Source organism: Tachysurus vachellii, chromosome 17 (genome assembly GCF_030014155.1).
Source record: "Tachysurus vachellii isolate PV-2020 chromosome 17, HZAU_Pvac_v1, whole genome shotgun sequence".
Lineage (NCBI taxonomy): Eukaryota > Metazoa > Chordata > Actinopteri > Siluriformes > Bagridae > Tachysurus > Tachysurus vachellii.
The window spans coordinates 19539958-19556241 of record NC_083476.1 but is presented as its reverse complement, the minus strand read 5'-3'; the positions used below and the strand labels follow the sequence as shown (position 1 = coordinate 19556241).

Genomic DNA, 16284 nt, shown 5'->3' with positions numbered 1-16284 from the left:
ATAATAATTCCACATTACCCAGCTCCCATTCTACACATTTACACTAGTATCTCTGTTTAAAGAATTTTTTATGTAGAGGTTTTAATATATATTACTATATATATATATCACATATATCACTATAATACCCAAAGAAACTATTACCTTTTTAATTGTTCTACACTGAAATCTAGATCTGTCAGGTTACCTGAAGGGTGGAATAAAGTCAGTACTCTATGCAGTACTCCAGTACAACTATGCAGGCTACACACAAACAAGAATAAAGTTCAAGTCCTATCTTTTCATAGGAAGGCTCTCACTTACTGTAGTGTTGCTGAGTTGAATGTGGTTAGTCCTGCTTTCACTTTAAGGAAGTTTTCCTCCAGTTAAACTGGATCTCGTTGAAAGGGCGGGCTTTGTGCAAAGATTATCTGCAGAAAAGTTTAGTATGTGGTTAATGTTCATACAAAATAAATATACAAGTACTGGTATCTCTGTTTCAACTTTGCATTAGTTTTAAGTCATATTTGGTGGTCAGGATAATCAGAATTTAAGGGATTGTTACAGAACAACAACAACAACAACAACAATTATTTGCCAAAAAAAGCATTTGAACTTGAATGGTGAGGACTTTAACTTTAATAACTTTGCAATGTAACATTTAAGAATGTTACAAATTGCTGACAATATTGTGCAGAAGACTGCATACAGGCATAAAACTCTGCTGTTATTATGTTACTGCTCCAGAGTAGGTTGTCTTAGGTTGTTTTAGGGGTTTTGGTGTGCTGCCCAGACTTGAAATCCCAAGTATTTTTGAGATGGTTTCATTCTTTTTATACAATGCACACACACACACACACACACACAAACACACACAAATACACACGCACACACACAAACACCACACACACACCACACACACACACAGTACATGAATTTCCATTTTTATGCATTACCTATTTCTGCATTTTACAAATATGATCTTAAATACAGCTTAAATACATCTTCCATTCATCATTAATGTTCATCAAAAATAACGCATGGGCTTCAGCAAAAGGACGGTATAAAATATATGAATATTTCATTTGTAAATCTAAAGTTTAATATTGATCTGCATGAATAAATACTTCATGCCTTCATGCACATCATGCATTTTATTTGAAACAAAAATCCTGGACTTTAAGGCCGCACTGTACGTGACGATCACGATCCTCTCATCAGATTGCTGGAGATTCAATTGGAGAAGTCGTATGCAGTCATAGCAGTCATAAATAGTGCACATGGTTTATTCTAAGTTGAGGTGAAGATGCTGTAGTTCACTGAGCCTTCAGATGCATGTCATGACTCACAATAGATTATTTACGATTAAGCGGAAAAGGAGACCACACACAAGCTGATCATATCAAGCTCATAAACTTATAAAGCCTGTGGTTTAGAACAAGTTTTGGAAGAAGATTAGGTTGCACATCATTATTTATTCTGCCTCTACGAGCAAAAAAAAATAATAAATAAAATGTTGGAACCAGTCTATAGCATAAAGACATTTGATTCTGTTGCTAATCTTCTAATAATTAAGAAATAATTCATATCATATAATTTTCTCTTTTTTTTTTCTTCTAAGGAAATATGACTTTCCCTAATTCTGTCTTAGAAGTACTGTATAATGCAAAAAAGGCAAATATTTATTTTAATATTTATAACTAATTATTATAATATTATAAACGTATAAATTAAATCCTTAAATAAATTATAGACACATATAATTAAAAAAAAACCTCATAAATAGACTCGAGGTTGCTAAAGAATTGATAGCTATTTAAATATATTAAGAATATTTTAAGAACTAATTAAACCCTCTTGCTTGCATTGTAGTTTGTTTTATGGCACTGCCCTCTAGTGGAGAGTTTATATTGGAACTAATATGTAATTAAGTCCATAATCAATTAACAAAACTTTTATTTTATTTTTTGGGTTCACTTGTAATTTTTTTTTACATAGATAGATTTCCACAATCTTTATGATGGAGAACTGAGTGGATATGATGAAATGTTCTCGCACTGAGACCTGGGTTTTTAAAGATGTTGATGCCATCAAACTCTATCCCATTACTACTATTGGGACCCACTTACCCACCACACTGTGCCCTAATGAACACTAATGAGCTGTTGACACACCAGATGTGTGTCTGTCTCTACAGGGCAGCTGTAACTGTAGCACCGTCATTAATGACCTCTAAAATTAGGGTGTTTTCATGAAGCATTAAAAATATGTGAGATAATAATTAATCCCACTGGGGCTACTTCACAAGATAATGAATGTTTATATAATAATTCAGCTAATGAGGGGAGCAGATAATGAAATATCAAGAGAGTATTTCTAGAGCTTTGTAACACAAACTTATTAAAACATAGATGAATAAATAAATAAGCAAATATTATATAAAATCTAGGTTTTAATGAGCTCTCTCTCTCACACACACACACACACACACACACACATTATATATATATATATATATATATATATATATATATATATATATATATATATATATATATACTATATATATATATATATATATATATATATATATATATACATACACATATATATATATATATATATATATATATATATATATATATATATATATATATATATATATATATATATATATATATATATATTGTTGTTATTCATCACTTTGTCATTTTTTTAGATAAATATTTTTTTTAATGGTTGGGAATGGTGGGTGCAAGTGGAAGTTATTTTATAAAATAATAGTATAAAAGTATATAGTAATAAAATACTTACTTCAAAATAAGCATTAACTGAATAATACACTTAGTAAGAGAAATATCGGGTCAAAATTGGGCTAAAATCTCGAGATTCTTTTATCTTTATTCATATTCACTGTGACAGTTAAAAGCGTTATACGGAAAAAAAATGATCACATCTTAAAATATATTCTAGAGTAAGTAAAGACATAAGACGTGAGTAAGACGTGAGTAGAGACTGCCCTGTAAAATATATGGGTCTTTAACACTGTATGAGTTTGTCAACACCTTTCCATTGTGGTGTCCTTTATTCCAGACCTTAATGGCAAAAAAGGGACTAAATTTCAGTCCCTTAGCAGCTGCCCTTGGTGGTATTAACTCAATTAAGCCCTGGTCATTGGTGCACTGAGTCACTAAGATGATTATCAAAGTCAATATTGGTTTAAACAATTGCTCATTTTTACAAATGAGGATGGGGGATGTGGTAGCTCAGTGGTTAAGGTGTTGGACTACTGATTAGAAGGTTGTGAGTTCAAATCCCAGGTCCACCAAGCTGCCACCTCTGGGTCTCTGAGCAATGCCCTTAACCCTTCAGTTGCTCAGTTGTATAAATTGAAATAAAAAAATGTAAGTCACAATGGATAAGGGTGTCTGCTCAATGCCAGAAATGTACAAAACAATACAATTCTCAGATGCACGAAAACAGACTTTAACAAACCCTTGTGACTGAACACAGCTTTTGTACTTATTGATAAAAAGCATATGCAGTAATAAATCCACTCAAGTTGGACTACGCATATTAATTACAGAGAAATGAGCCTTTAAAACCTGAACCTTATTAAATTGAAGTTTTGAGATTGATATTAAAAAGTGATTACATAATAGTTGTTTGATGAAATTGTTCATTCTTAGCATTTAGACTGAGACAGGAGCTTTGTCTATGATTTACTGGATATTTTTACTTGGAAACCTTAGATTTTTACCCCTGAATATCTTCTGTAATCATGATAGATATTGATGATCGTAATCATCATCCTTTTAACATTCTCCGTACTGTCTGTCTCGTAAAAGAGACACACGTTTAAATGTAGCTAAAAAATTATAATTAATAGGATTCAATTTATACCAAAGTAATGTATTGTTACATATTACTATATATTCATTCATTCATTCATCTTCTACCGCTTATCCGAACTACCTCGGGTCACGGGGAGCCTGTGCCTATCTCAGGCGTCATCGGGCATCAAGGCAGGATACACCCTGGACGGAGTGCCAACCCATCGCAGGGCACACACACACACACTCATTCACGCACGCAATCACACACTAGGGACAATTTTCCAGAGATGCCAATCAACCTACCATGCATGTCTTTGGACCGGGGGAGGAAACCGGAGTACCCGGAGGAAACCCCCGAGGCACGGGGAGAACATGCAAACTCCACACACACAAGGTGGAGGCGGGAATCGAACCCCGACCCTGGAGGTGTGAGGCGAACGTGCTAACCACTAAGCCACCGTGCCCCCCTATTACTATATATTATTTTATATTATTTAATGCAATAAGCTATGACAAGTGTATTTCAATTGCAGTGAAGGTAGGTTTAAATATACAGTACATTTATATCTATTAAGAATATTCATTAATGTCATTTGTAATAGAACGTATTTGTAATATATACAATATATACATATACAAGGCATACCGAATACATACAGTTACACTGATACAATAAAGCACAAACCATTCTCAAAGCTCCACTTCCTCAAACTGAGTTAATCATTGACAAGATTTAGCTATATATGTATTGCACAATATGTACCCAAAAGTATGTGGAAATCCCTCTAGACTATTGACTTTAGGAGTTTTAGTGACACCCAAATCGAGTACATAGACATGTAATATCCACAGACAATCCCTGGTAGTTGAAGAGCTCAGTGACTTTTCTCCCCCAGTCTAAATGTAGGTTAAAGACCTCTCTCATTAGCCAGGCGTATACATAATACATAATACAGCCTATAACCGTGTGCTCCAGTAGAACTGATCAAATACACATTATTATCTAGTGCTGGTTAATATTTTGTACAGCAGCTACACTTGCTTCTCTTTTTCTACCAAGAGGCATCTAGAGCTTGTACCAGCTCCATACACAGACTGTATCTGACTGTAGAAAGGTCATTATTCATAATAACACTCTGAGATGTTTATAATCACACCCTCAGTTTATAATCACACCCTCCAGTGTCACTCAAATGAGGATGAGGTTCTCTTTTGAGTCTGGTTCCTCTCAAGGTTTCTTGTTCTTCCATCTAAGGGAGTTTTTCCTCACCACAGTCACCTCAGGCTTGGTCATTAGGGATAAATACAAACACATCTAAATATATATCTATTATTAAACTTGATCTTTCATATAATATTAATCTTTGTATAATAATAAAACTTTTGTACGTATTGTACTATATTTCTATGTTCTGTAAAGCTGCTTTAAGAAAATGTCCATTGTTAAAAGCGCTATACAAATAAAATGAACCTGAATTGAATTGAACTTTATATACAGTATGCAGCACTGTGTTGGATCCACAAGTCAGTTAAGGAAATTTCTGCTCTCCTTGATGTGGCCCATTGAACTGATTGTGATTATTGTAAAAAAAAAAAAAAAAAAAAAAAAAAAAGTAAACGATGAAGAAAAGCAGATTTAAAGTCTAAAGAAAGAAATAAAGGAAGACAGGAAGGAAGGAAGAAAGGAAGTATGGATGGAAGGCAGTGTTGTATAAAGTACTAGAAAGCAATACTTGAGTAAAAGTACAAGTATCGTACTAGAAAAAGACTTTGGTAGAAGTGAAAGTTACCTTTTAGAATATTACTCAAGTAAAAGTCTTAAAGTATCTGATATTTACTGTACTTAAGTATCAAAAGTCATTTTCTGATATTTAATGTACTTAAGTATTTGAAGTAAAAGTAAAAAGTAAAATTTCAGTGATTTTCGGTAGGCATAAGAGACACTTCATCCGGTAGGAAGAATCTTTCATTCCAATGTACAGAAACATTTCTTGCAAATACGGCCACGGGTGTATAACGTTATCTTCTTCACCCTGTTCACCACTATCGCCGGGGTGGTCGTCTCAGACAGGGGCGGCCAAATGCCCGGTTTCATGTGGCTCTTACGTTCATATCGAAGTTTGTATTTGTGTCTTTTTATTGTGCGTGTTCGCGTCGCTTGAGTTTAATACAGTGTTTTCGTCAAACGCGCATGTGAGTGGGATGAAAATACCTCAAAGATTCCCAGTAGGAACAAAATCATTTGAGTAAACAATTTGTGTCAAGTTCGCTCTCAAAATGGCAGGAAAGAAAAGGTGATGTTCATGTGTGCCCATGTATATAATGCGGCTCTTTGCGGTAACACGGTAATGTGGCTCTTGGTCTCTGACTGGTTGGCCATCCCTGAACTACGATAACGAGAGGTCCTCCAGTAGGGGCTTCCATGGCGGTTTCAGTTGTGCTTCCACCTCCTTTAGCAACATTACGCTGAAATAGAGCGTGCGGAGCTGCGTAATGCAATCTAGGAGCAGTGATTCGCCAAACCTCCCTTATTGCAGTCACACACATTTCTTCTGATTTTATTTTGTAGTAACGAGTAACGAAGATGTTTAGTGGAAATATAACGGAGTAAAAGTAGACATTTTATCTAGGAAATGTAGTGGAGTAAAAGTGAAAGTTGACATAAATTTAAATAGCGAAGTAAAGTACAGATACGTGAAATTTCTACTTAAGTACAGTAACGAAGTATTTGTCCTCCGTTACATTACAACACTGATGGAAGGAAGGAAGGAAGGAAGGAAGGAAGGTTGGCAATCACAGCAACATTTGTCAATCATGAGAGCTCATGTACTTAAAAAAGAGGAGAAATATAGCTTTCTGAGTGTCCGGGAGGAAAGCATGTTCTTCTGTGTGAGCCACCATGAATGAGTATTGTCAAGATCACAGATTGCCACAGATTTATTCATTTGCAAATTGAAAACAGAATCATCCATCCATCTATCTATCAATCCACTTATCCATTCATCCATCCATTCATTCATTCATCCATTCATTCACCTATCCATCCATCCATCGATCCATCCATTCATTCATCCATCCATCCATTCATTCATTCATCCATCCATTCATTCATTCATCCATTCATTCACCTATCCATCCATCCATCGATCCATCCATTCATTCATCCATCCATCCATCCATTCATTCATTCATTCATTCATTCATCCATCCATCCATCCATCCATCCATCCATCCATCCATCCATTCATGCATTCATTCATCCATCCGTCCATTCATTCATCCATCCATCCATCCATCCATCCATCCATCCATTCATTCATTCATTCATTCATGCATTCATTCATCCATCCGTCCATTCATTCATCCATCCATCCATCCATCCATCCATCCATCCATCCATTCATTCATTCATTCATTCATTCATCCATCCATTCATTTATTCGTCCATTCATTCATCCATCCATCATTCATTCATCCATCCATCCATTCATCCATCCATTTATCCATCCATCAATTCATCCATATTTTTGTCCTTTGTCTTATAATAATAATAACCATATTTTATTAGAGAAATTTAGTTATGTATGTATTATATAATAATAACAATTATTATTGTTATTATTATTACTTTCTCTGTCGTAAACACCATACAAATACATCTTCAATCCTTATCTTCATCTATAGTTTTGAATCTTGTATTCATATTAAATCTTCATCCACTCCAGTAAAAATCAGAAGGCCGAGACCGTCGTGTACCCTTTCTGATTTATTTTACCTACAGTGCATTTTATTTTTATGAACTTGCCTTAGAGGATTCTTAAAAAAATATTCACAAACACCAAACGCAACTCTCAAAACACATGAAGGGTTTGAAGGTTTACTTCTGAAGTGTTTTGTATGCATAATAATACCCTGGGTAGATGTCCTCCAATAATATCTGACATATTCGTCAACTCTCAACTGACCATTTGTTATCAGGTTGCTGTTGTCATGCCAGGAAGTTGCCAGGAAACAGTAGATGTTATAGATTATAAAAAAAGTTGCACAGACCACCACAGTGGTACAGCTGATGAGCTGCGGAAAACCGAATACAGCACGTTTCTTTCAAGGTGGTGTTTAAGTTGTTTAACTTTTGATAATTTACTATAGTACTGAAAAAGTTTAAAGTATGCAGTTATAAAAGTAACTCAATGTACATGGTGCAAGTTATATTATTTATCACACTGACAGTGAAAGGGATCAATAACCAATAAAAGTCATTAAACTGTTTGTTTTCTACAGGCTTGTAGGCGGCGATGGAAAACAGATCATACAGATATGATATTCTCAAGATCGAAGGACTGCGGGTCACACGTTACTCGGCTTATCCTGTGTTCGTTCTTCTTCTCTTGATCTATGTGTTCATTATGGTGTCTAACCTTGGCATCATCATGAAGATAGCGATGGAAAAAGCTCTTCACAAACCGATGTACCTTCTTTTCTGTAACCTCCCTGTGTGTGATGCACTCAGTGCTTCCTCTGTACTGCCTGGTTTACTCAAAGACATTCTGACCGAATCTGACAGGTATATCAGCTATGTCGCTTGTGTAATTCAAGCCTTTGGGGCTCACTTGTCGAGTACAAGTTCACACACTATATTAATGATCATGGCTTTCGACAGGTACGTGGCCATATGTGAGCCGTTAAGATACCACACCATAATGACTAACAGGATGGTTGGAATGCTTTCTGTAATAGCTTGGGTACCTGCTATTATCTTAATCATAATTCTTTTGTCCCTCACTATTAGGCTTTCTCATTGTACTTCAACAATCTCGAATCCTTACTGTGATAATCCTTCACTGTTTAAACTGTCATGTGAGAATGTGTTACCTAATCAGATCTATGGCTTGCTTTCTTCCGTCTTACTTTTGGTTATGTCCGTATCATGCATCGGTCTTACTTATATAAAAATTGCCTACGTTTGCTTTAAAAATCAAAGCAGCACAATGAAGCATAAGGCTATAAAAACATGCAGCACCCATCTGATTGTGTATCTCATTTTCCTTGTATGTGGATCTACCATACTCATTTTGCACCGTTTCACATCTCACGAGGAACTTCGGAATCTAGCCAGTATCTTATACCATGTTGTTCCTACAAGCCTGAACCCCGTCATATACGGCCTTCAGACCACAGAAATACGACAGGGGCTCAAGCAGATTTTCCAGAGGAGGAAAGTTATTCCAAGATGATTTCATTAAATCATAAATAGGAAGTATATGAAATATATGAATATATATATATATATATATACTCCTATACATATAAATTTATATACGTATAAATATACAGAAATATATATATATCTGTATATTTATACGATTGCATAGAAAAATGTAAGTAATGCCTAAAGCATGATGGCAATAATGGCATGTTATACTAGAAACATATAGGACGGATAAATTTATACAATGTTATACACTGCCAACATGAGCTATATAGCTATAATTTATATTCATTTATAATATAAGATATATTTATTTTCTCTGATAGAGTGACATTAATTGTAATTGACACGTGCGTGTTGCCATCTCTCTGTACGTCACCAATATAACGTTTCTAGTCACTTTTATTATAGTTCCTCACTTTCCATAGTCTATGCATATGTATTCCACGTATGTGTATAATAAAATGTATATGTAGTTTTGTGTATCTGACATAAAATTGCACTGACAAAGCAGAAGGTGAGACAGGCACTACCTCTGCCTCACTGAACAGGCGGGTGTGAGCCTACAGGTTTTTGCTTGTTCTGTTGTTCTTTTTCTCCACAGAGACAGCAAGCAATGATTGTTTGATAAAAAAAAATCTTAAAAAGTTTAGTGCACCGCAGCAGTCGGTTTATTTTTTGCTCTGGCATTCTATATCAAAGCTTAAACATTTCTTAAAACTGGATGGTTTAAAATGAATGAATTGAATGATGAATCTAAGCGACTCTATTGAATTCACGGGTTTGCAAATATGAATTTCACCGCACGTCACACAGTTAAGTATTACCTTGTCTGTTAAATGTATTCGGATTTTCACTAGATATACGTACCGTCTGTAAACATATTTTCTTCTCAAATATTTTACTGTGCAAACGTTAAAGAAATTGGTGTAAATAAAAATACGTTTCTTTAAAAATACTATAGAGATCAGTAAACACAATAAGACTAATTATGATGAAAAGCTTTTGTCTTCTTCTTCTTCTTCACAAAGTGGACTATTGTGTAATGTGTTACCTTTTTTACTGACTTTTAATTTTTTTTATGGAAAGGTGTTTTTGGAAATCTGATTAAAATAATGCAGAAGGCATCAAACAATAATCTAATACCATTTTTTTTTAATAAAAATTCATTAATATGCTTAGAACTGAAATGCATGTGAAATTAAGGATTATATTCATTAAAAAATAAATCATTAAATAATTATTATTATCCTCAGCATCCTCTACTCTCGCACCAATTAACTTCATGTCCTCTTTCGACACATCCATATATCTCCTCTTTGACCTTCCTTCTTCTCCAACATCCTTCTATCAATATACTGTAACTATCTCAATCTAGTCCCTCTGACCTTGTCCCCAAAATAAACATATATAAATATAATAAACTAGAGTATGGAGGGGGGGCACGGTGGCTTATTGGTTAGCACGTTCGTCTCACACCTCCAGGGTTGGGGTTCGATTCCCGCTTCCGCCTCGGGGGTTTCCTCCGGGTACTCCGGTTTCCTCCCCCGGTCCAAAGACATGACATGCATGGTAGGTTGATTGGCATCTCTGGAAAATTGTCCGTAGTGTGTGATTGCGTGAGTGAATGAGAGTGTGTGTGCCCTGCGATGGGTTGGCACTCCGTCCAGGGTGTATCCTGCCTTGATGCCCAATTACGCCTGAGATAGGCACAGGCTCCCCGTGACCCGAGGTAGGTCGGATAAGCAGTAGAAGATGAATGAATGAATGAATGAATAGTAAACTGGAGTATATCAAACTAAAAAAAATTAAATAAGAGGCTGATCCAAATTTTTGAGTTCGCACAGCAACTCAAAATGTGATTCAGTAGTGTGTATAGCTCCACATGCTTCTATGCACTCTTGACAAGGTCTGGGCATGCTTCTGATGAGATGGTGGATGCTGTGCTTGAGAATCTCCTCCAAGACTTGGATCAGGGCATTTGTGAGCTTCTGGACTGTCTGTGGTGCTACTTCAGATGTCAATGGACATTCAAAGGCCATTCAATAAGCACAGTGTAATCCAGAAACTGCCTACACACTCTGATAACATGAAGCTGAGCATTGTCATGCACCAGGAGAAACCCAGGGCCCACTGCACCATCGTAAAATCTGACGATGGCATTGAGGATTTCATCCCAGTATCTAACAGCATTAATGGTACCACTGGCTAAAATGTGGAGACCTGTGTGACCCGCCAAAGATATTTCTCCCAAGACCATCAGTGATACACTGCCAAACTGGACATGCTAGATAATGTTGCAGACAGCACAATGTTTCCCACAGCCAGACTCTTTCATGCTTGTCACATGGGCTCAATGCAAGCATGTTCTTATCCGTGAAGAGAACGGCAGACCTGCCATTTCTGGTGTTCTCTGAGAAATGCAAATCAAGTGACAGAGTGACATTTTGGTAAGAAACATTTAAACCAGTACCCTTTTTGTAGGGCTCTGGCAGTGCATCTCCTGTTCCTCCTAGCCAAAAGGATCAGATACCGGTCCTACTGCTTGGTTCTTGGAGTTTCTACGGTCCTGTCCTGCTCTTCTCAAGTACCAGCCCATCTCCCATTATCTCCTCCATGGTTTTAAAACTGTGCTGTGAGACACACCAAACCTTCTTGTGATTACACATATGGATGTTACATGTGGCATTTAGAAGACACCCTTATCCAGATTGACTTACATTCCTGTCTTATGACAATAGGATACGTGCAACCTTATTGGTTTAAAGGTAATGCCAAATTCTACAAGTAATGACAGAGAACCTAACAAAGCATGAAACTAGAGACAAATTATTCAGGATGTATAAGATGAGAGCAGTTGTCTATGGCCACCGCCTGCAAAATAATTCCCTATCGGGGAGTTGTCTTGCTGTTACATCTCCAGTGCATCTGTTGTCACTTTCATTTGCACCAAAAAAGATGAAACTACAATCATGTATGCTTCCTAACTGGACAGATAGATATCCCTGAAGTTCAACTGACTTGGTTTAATAGTGTGATTACTGTATAAAGTGGTCCGTTTATTTTTGTGAGCAGTTTGTATTGTGACGACAGAACCCTCATTGCTGCCCATATGTATATTAAACAATCTGTTTGCACAAAGGAAGGACAGGACCACTTAAGCACACCTGCCGTGGAGAGCAGATTAGCACGTGATGGACTGGTTCCTGTGAGTTCTGCTGCCAGCGAAGTACAAAGCTGTTGGAAGGCTCCAGCACACCAAGAGAGAGAGCTTTGAATGTACCATGGCCACATTGGAGAATGTAAAGGAAGACAGACAAGAGAACTAGGCTGGTCCACGCTAGCACCAAACTGTCCATCGCCGCTTGGACATAAGCACCAAGAGAGCCACCCTGCCTGTGGACCCAACATGGATGATCCCATGCAGACCAAGCTAGATCCTTCTTGATTCTGGGAGCACTGTGATTCTGGCCTGAGCCACTAAGCCAGTGGAGACATCGTCTGTTGCAGACGAAACACCTCAGGACGTCCATCTGCCACTCCAAGACAAACAGACTGCTCGAGCGGTTCCATCAGTTCAAGCTGATGCTCCGGCAGGTGGCAGATGAGTAAGAAAGGAACCATGATCTCATCCTGCCCTATGTACTCTTGTCTTAGCCAACTGGGATACACCGCAACCTGGTTTTACCCCTTCAACTTTTTTCGGATATCGACCTTGACAGAGACACCCAACTTTATCACATTGATTTGCTAAAGAAATGTTTTGATCTGGTGTCCTGCTATTACCTCCACAGATCCCATGGAGCATACCTCGGTCCTGTGAGGGGCTGAGCTCACTCCAGTCTAAAACCAAGACCTAACAGAGTATGGGGACCATTATGCATATGTGTTCTCTGCCACCCCTGGACTGTTGCACCTGGTTCACCATTAGATACCAAGCCAAAACCGCCAGCGGCAAGATTCTTCCCTTACAGACACATTTCAGAAACTTAAGGACATTATCTCGAGTCCCCAATGGCAGTATTTGGCTTCCTACATTGACAATGTAGTAATCCACTTCACCACCCACTACCAAGAAACATGTACATGTCTTGGAGTGTCCTAGGGTTCAGCACTCACTCTGTGATAAGCAAGTGTTAATTTGACAGTAAACTGACAAATGCTTTGCTCTGCTTTCCAAAGCTCACCACCTGAAATCTCGTCTCTTTTCACCTCAACCCACATTCATTCATTCATCTTCTACCGCTTTATCCGAACTACCTCGGGTCACGGGGAGCCTGTGCCTATCTCAGGCGTCATCGGGCATCAAGGCAGGATACACCCTGGACGGAGTGCCAACCCATCGCAGGGCACACACACACACACTCATTCACTCACGCACTCACACACTAGGGACAATTTTCCAGAGAAATCGATCAATCAACCTACCATGCATGTCTTTGGACCAGGGGAGGAAGCCGGAGTACCTGGAGGAAACCCCCAAGGCACGGCGAGAACATGCAAACTCCACACACACAAGGCGGAGGCGGGAATCGAACCCCGACCCTGGAGGTGTGAGGCGAACGTGCTAACCACAAAGCCACCGTGCCCCCCTCTGAACCCACATTATGTACTTTAAATAAAACAGGGACCTCTTTTTCACCAGCCCGGCCCTCGTGTTCAACGGTCACGATTTGATACAGGTTATGTGTATGGTAGATCATGTGCAATAAATCTACACTAAAATGTAATAAGATATTTTAGTTTCTCAAGCTACTGCTTGTTAATTATAATAATAACAGTAATGGTTGACTGAAAAAAGAGGTTCAACAGGAATCTCTTAATAACTCTGCAAATAACACACATTTCAAAAACACAGATTCAGAAATGGCTTGGGGCTTAGAGGGATAATACTCCCAAGTGACACTTTGTTATTACTGTATTTATCAAATTGTTTGTTTTGGCATGTCAGACAGTTACCAGGAAACAGACAAACATTACAGGTTATAAAAATTAAACAGACCATCACAGTGGCACCGCACGTTACTAAGAAAGCCACATAACAGAAGCTTTTCCTCTTTAAAGGTGGGGTTCGATCAGGAAAACATCTCACATCATCTAAACTTTATTGCTAAAGGTAAAACTGATAAACTGATCAAGAATGAAATGTCATTAAACCGTTTGTTTTCTAGGCGGCGATGGAAAACGGCGGCTTGTAGGCGGCGATGGAAAACGGATCATACAGATATGAAATTCTCAAGATCGATGGACTGCGGGTCACACGTTACTCGGCTTATCCTGTGTTCGTGCTTCTTCTCTTGATCTATGTGTTCATTATGGTGTCTAACCTTGGCATCATCATGAAGATAGCGATGGAAAAAGCTCTTCACAAACCGATGTACCTTCTTTTCTGTAACCTCCCTGTGTGTGATGCACTCAGTGCTTCCTCTGTACTGCCTGGTTTACTCAAAGACATTCTGACCGAATCTGACAGGTATATCAGCTATGTCGCTTGTGTAATTCAAGCCTTTGGGGCTCACTTGTCGAGTACAAGTTCACACACTATATTAATGATCATGGCTTTCGACAGGTACGTGGCCATATGTGACCCGTTAAGATACCACACCATAATGACTAACAGGATGGTTGGAATGCTTTCTGTAATAGCTTGGGTACCTGCTATTATCTTAATCATAATTCTTTTGTCCCTCACTATTAGGCTTTCTCATTGTACTTCAACAATCTCAAATCCTTACTGTGATAATCCTTCACTGTTTAAACTGTCGTGTGAGAATTTGTTGCTAAATCAGATCTTTGGCTTGCTTTCTTCCGTCATGCTTTGGACTCTGTCCGTATCATGCATCGGTCTTACTTATATAAAAATTGCCTACGTTTGCTGTAAAAATGAAAGCGGCACAATGAAGCGTAAGGCTATAAAAACATGCAGCACCCATCTGATTGTGTATCTCATTTTACTTGGATGTGGTTGCACTGTAATTATTTTGCACCGTTTCACAGTTTACGAGGAACTTCGGAATCTAGCCAGTATCTTATACCATGTTGTTCCTACAAGCCTGAACCCCGTCATATACGGCCTTCAGACCACAGAAATACGACAGGGGCTCAAGCTGATTTTCCAGAGGAGGAAAGTGATTCCAAGATGATTTCATTAAATCGTAAATATACAGTAGTAAGTACAAAATATATGAATTTCAGTGCAATACGAATGCAGTGTTAAATAATATGCAGTGATTTTAATAATAATCACACACACACACACATATATATATATATATGTATACAGTGGCGATTCTAGGATTTTTCTGTAACAGGGGCCATTAAGGGGCCACATGTTACATTCAGGGGCCAAGTACAGGGTACATTCAAGCACACAAAATTATTTATTCAGTACGGTGCAAATACATTTCGGCAGTCATTCCTTTTTCAAACGCTCGAGTGCTGCCAATTGTTTGCGGGTAGAATTGCATCTGTGATCGTTGTGAAAAATTCTCCAGTTGCTCTTCTCGTCAACGATTGATGGAACGGGGGCCAATCAGGGGGAAATCAGATTTCAGCAGGAGCCAGGGCCTACAATCTGTAAAGATGTCTTGTGTAAAGAAATTGCTGTAAAGCAGAGAGGATCTAAATTTTTTCTACCAAAAATGCTATTTAGTATGAACAGCTCTTGTGTGTGTGTGTGTTTAAGTATATATAAAACTTTCTGTAATAACGCTTTTATCCCAGTCTTAATTCTATTGTCTCTATCATTGTATTACAAAAATATCTGTGATAATCCTTCACTGTTTAAACTTGTCTTGTGAGAATGTGTTACCTAATCAGATCTTTTTTATCTTATTCCCCCGTGTTATGCTTTAAAAGATCCGTCTCATGCGCCGTTACTTAACGAAAGATCGCACATGTTAATAATCGAATCGAATTTTTATCTTTAACATCGTTATATCGATGATGTTTGTCATAACGTGCTTCATTTTCTACTTCAAACAGATCTTTAGTTTGGGTTTTAATGCATTTGTCTACAAAATCCTGACTGAGGAACTGCAGGGTGTCAAGAGCCTAGTTGTTTAATGTGGGGGAAAAAATACATCACGTTGGTTTAACAGTGAATTATTGTAAATGTTTCTATTTAGAGATTATGAACAGAAACTTATGGTGTACAATGTGAGGACAGAAAGAGAGAGAGAGAGAAAGTATGACTGTCCTGAAGTGCTGTGAATAATCTCTGCGCTATTCTTTAGTAAACCTGCCTTAATGTTTATGGAT

At 37.6% G+C, this 16284-nt stretch overlaps 3 protein-coding genes across 6 annotated transcripts in view; 2 read left to right on the top strand and 1 right to left on the bottom strand.

The window, feature by feature from the left end:
• Positions 1 to 399, bottom strand: part of slco2b1 (solute carrier organic anion transporter family, member 2B1) — a 21581-nt gene extending 21182 nt beyond the window's left edge. For 2 of the 4 annotated variants that reach the window (XM_060890453.1, XM_060890457.1), the window contains exon 1: positions 304 to 399. The gene's annotated coding sequence lies outside the window, so the exon portion shown is untranslated. Of the gene's footprint in view, positions 1 to 144; positions 249 to 303 lie in introns of those variants that run through there. The other 2 variants (XM_060890455.1, XM_060890454.1) reach the window with 2 other exon arrangements.
• A 7711-nt stretch (positions 400 to 8110) lies between these two features.
• Positions 8111 to 9049, top strand: LOC132859915 (olfactory receptor 52N2-like). Its single transcript, XM_060890891.1, has one exon. It carries the CDS (start codon positions 8111 to 8113, stop codon positions 9047 to 9049), a length of 939 nt encoding a protein of 312 aa, XP_060746874.1.
• A 5018-nt stretch (positions 9050 to 14067) lies between these two features.
• LOC132860420 (olfactory receptor 52N5-like) lies at positions 14068 to 15167 on the top strand. The gene is made up of 3 exons (XM_060891612.1): positions 14068 to 14088; positions 14196 to 14579; positions 14709 to 15167. Exons 2-3 carry the CDS (start codon positions 14229 to 14231, stop codon positions 15165 to 15167), a joined length of 810 nt encoding a protein of 269 aa, XP_060747595.1. The 5' UTR covers positions 14068 to 14088; positions 14196 to 14228.
• Positions 15168 to 16284: the final 1117 nt, after the last annotated feature.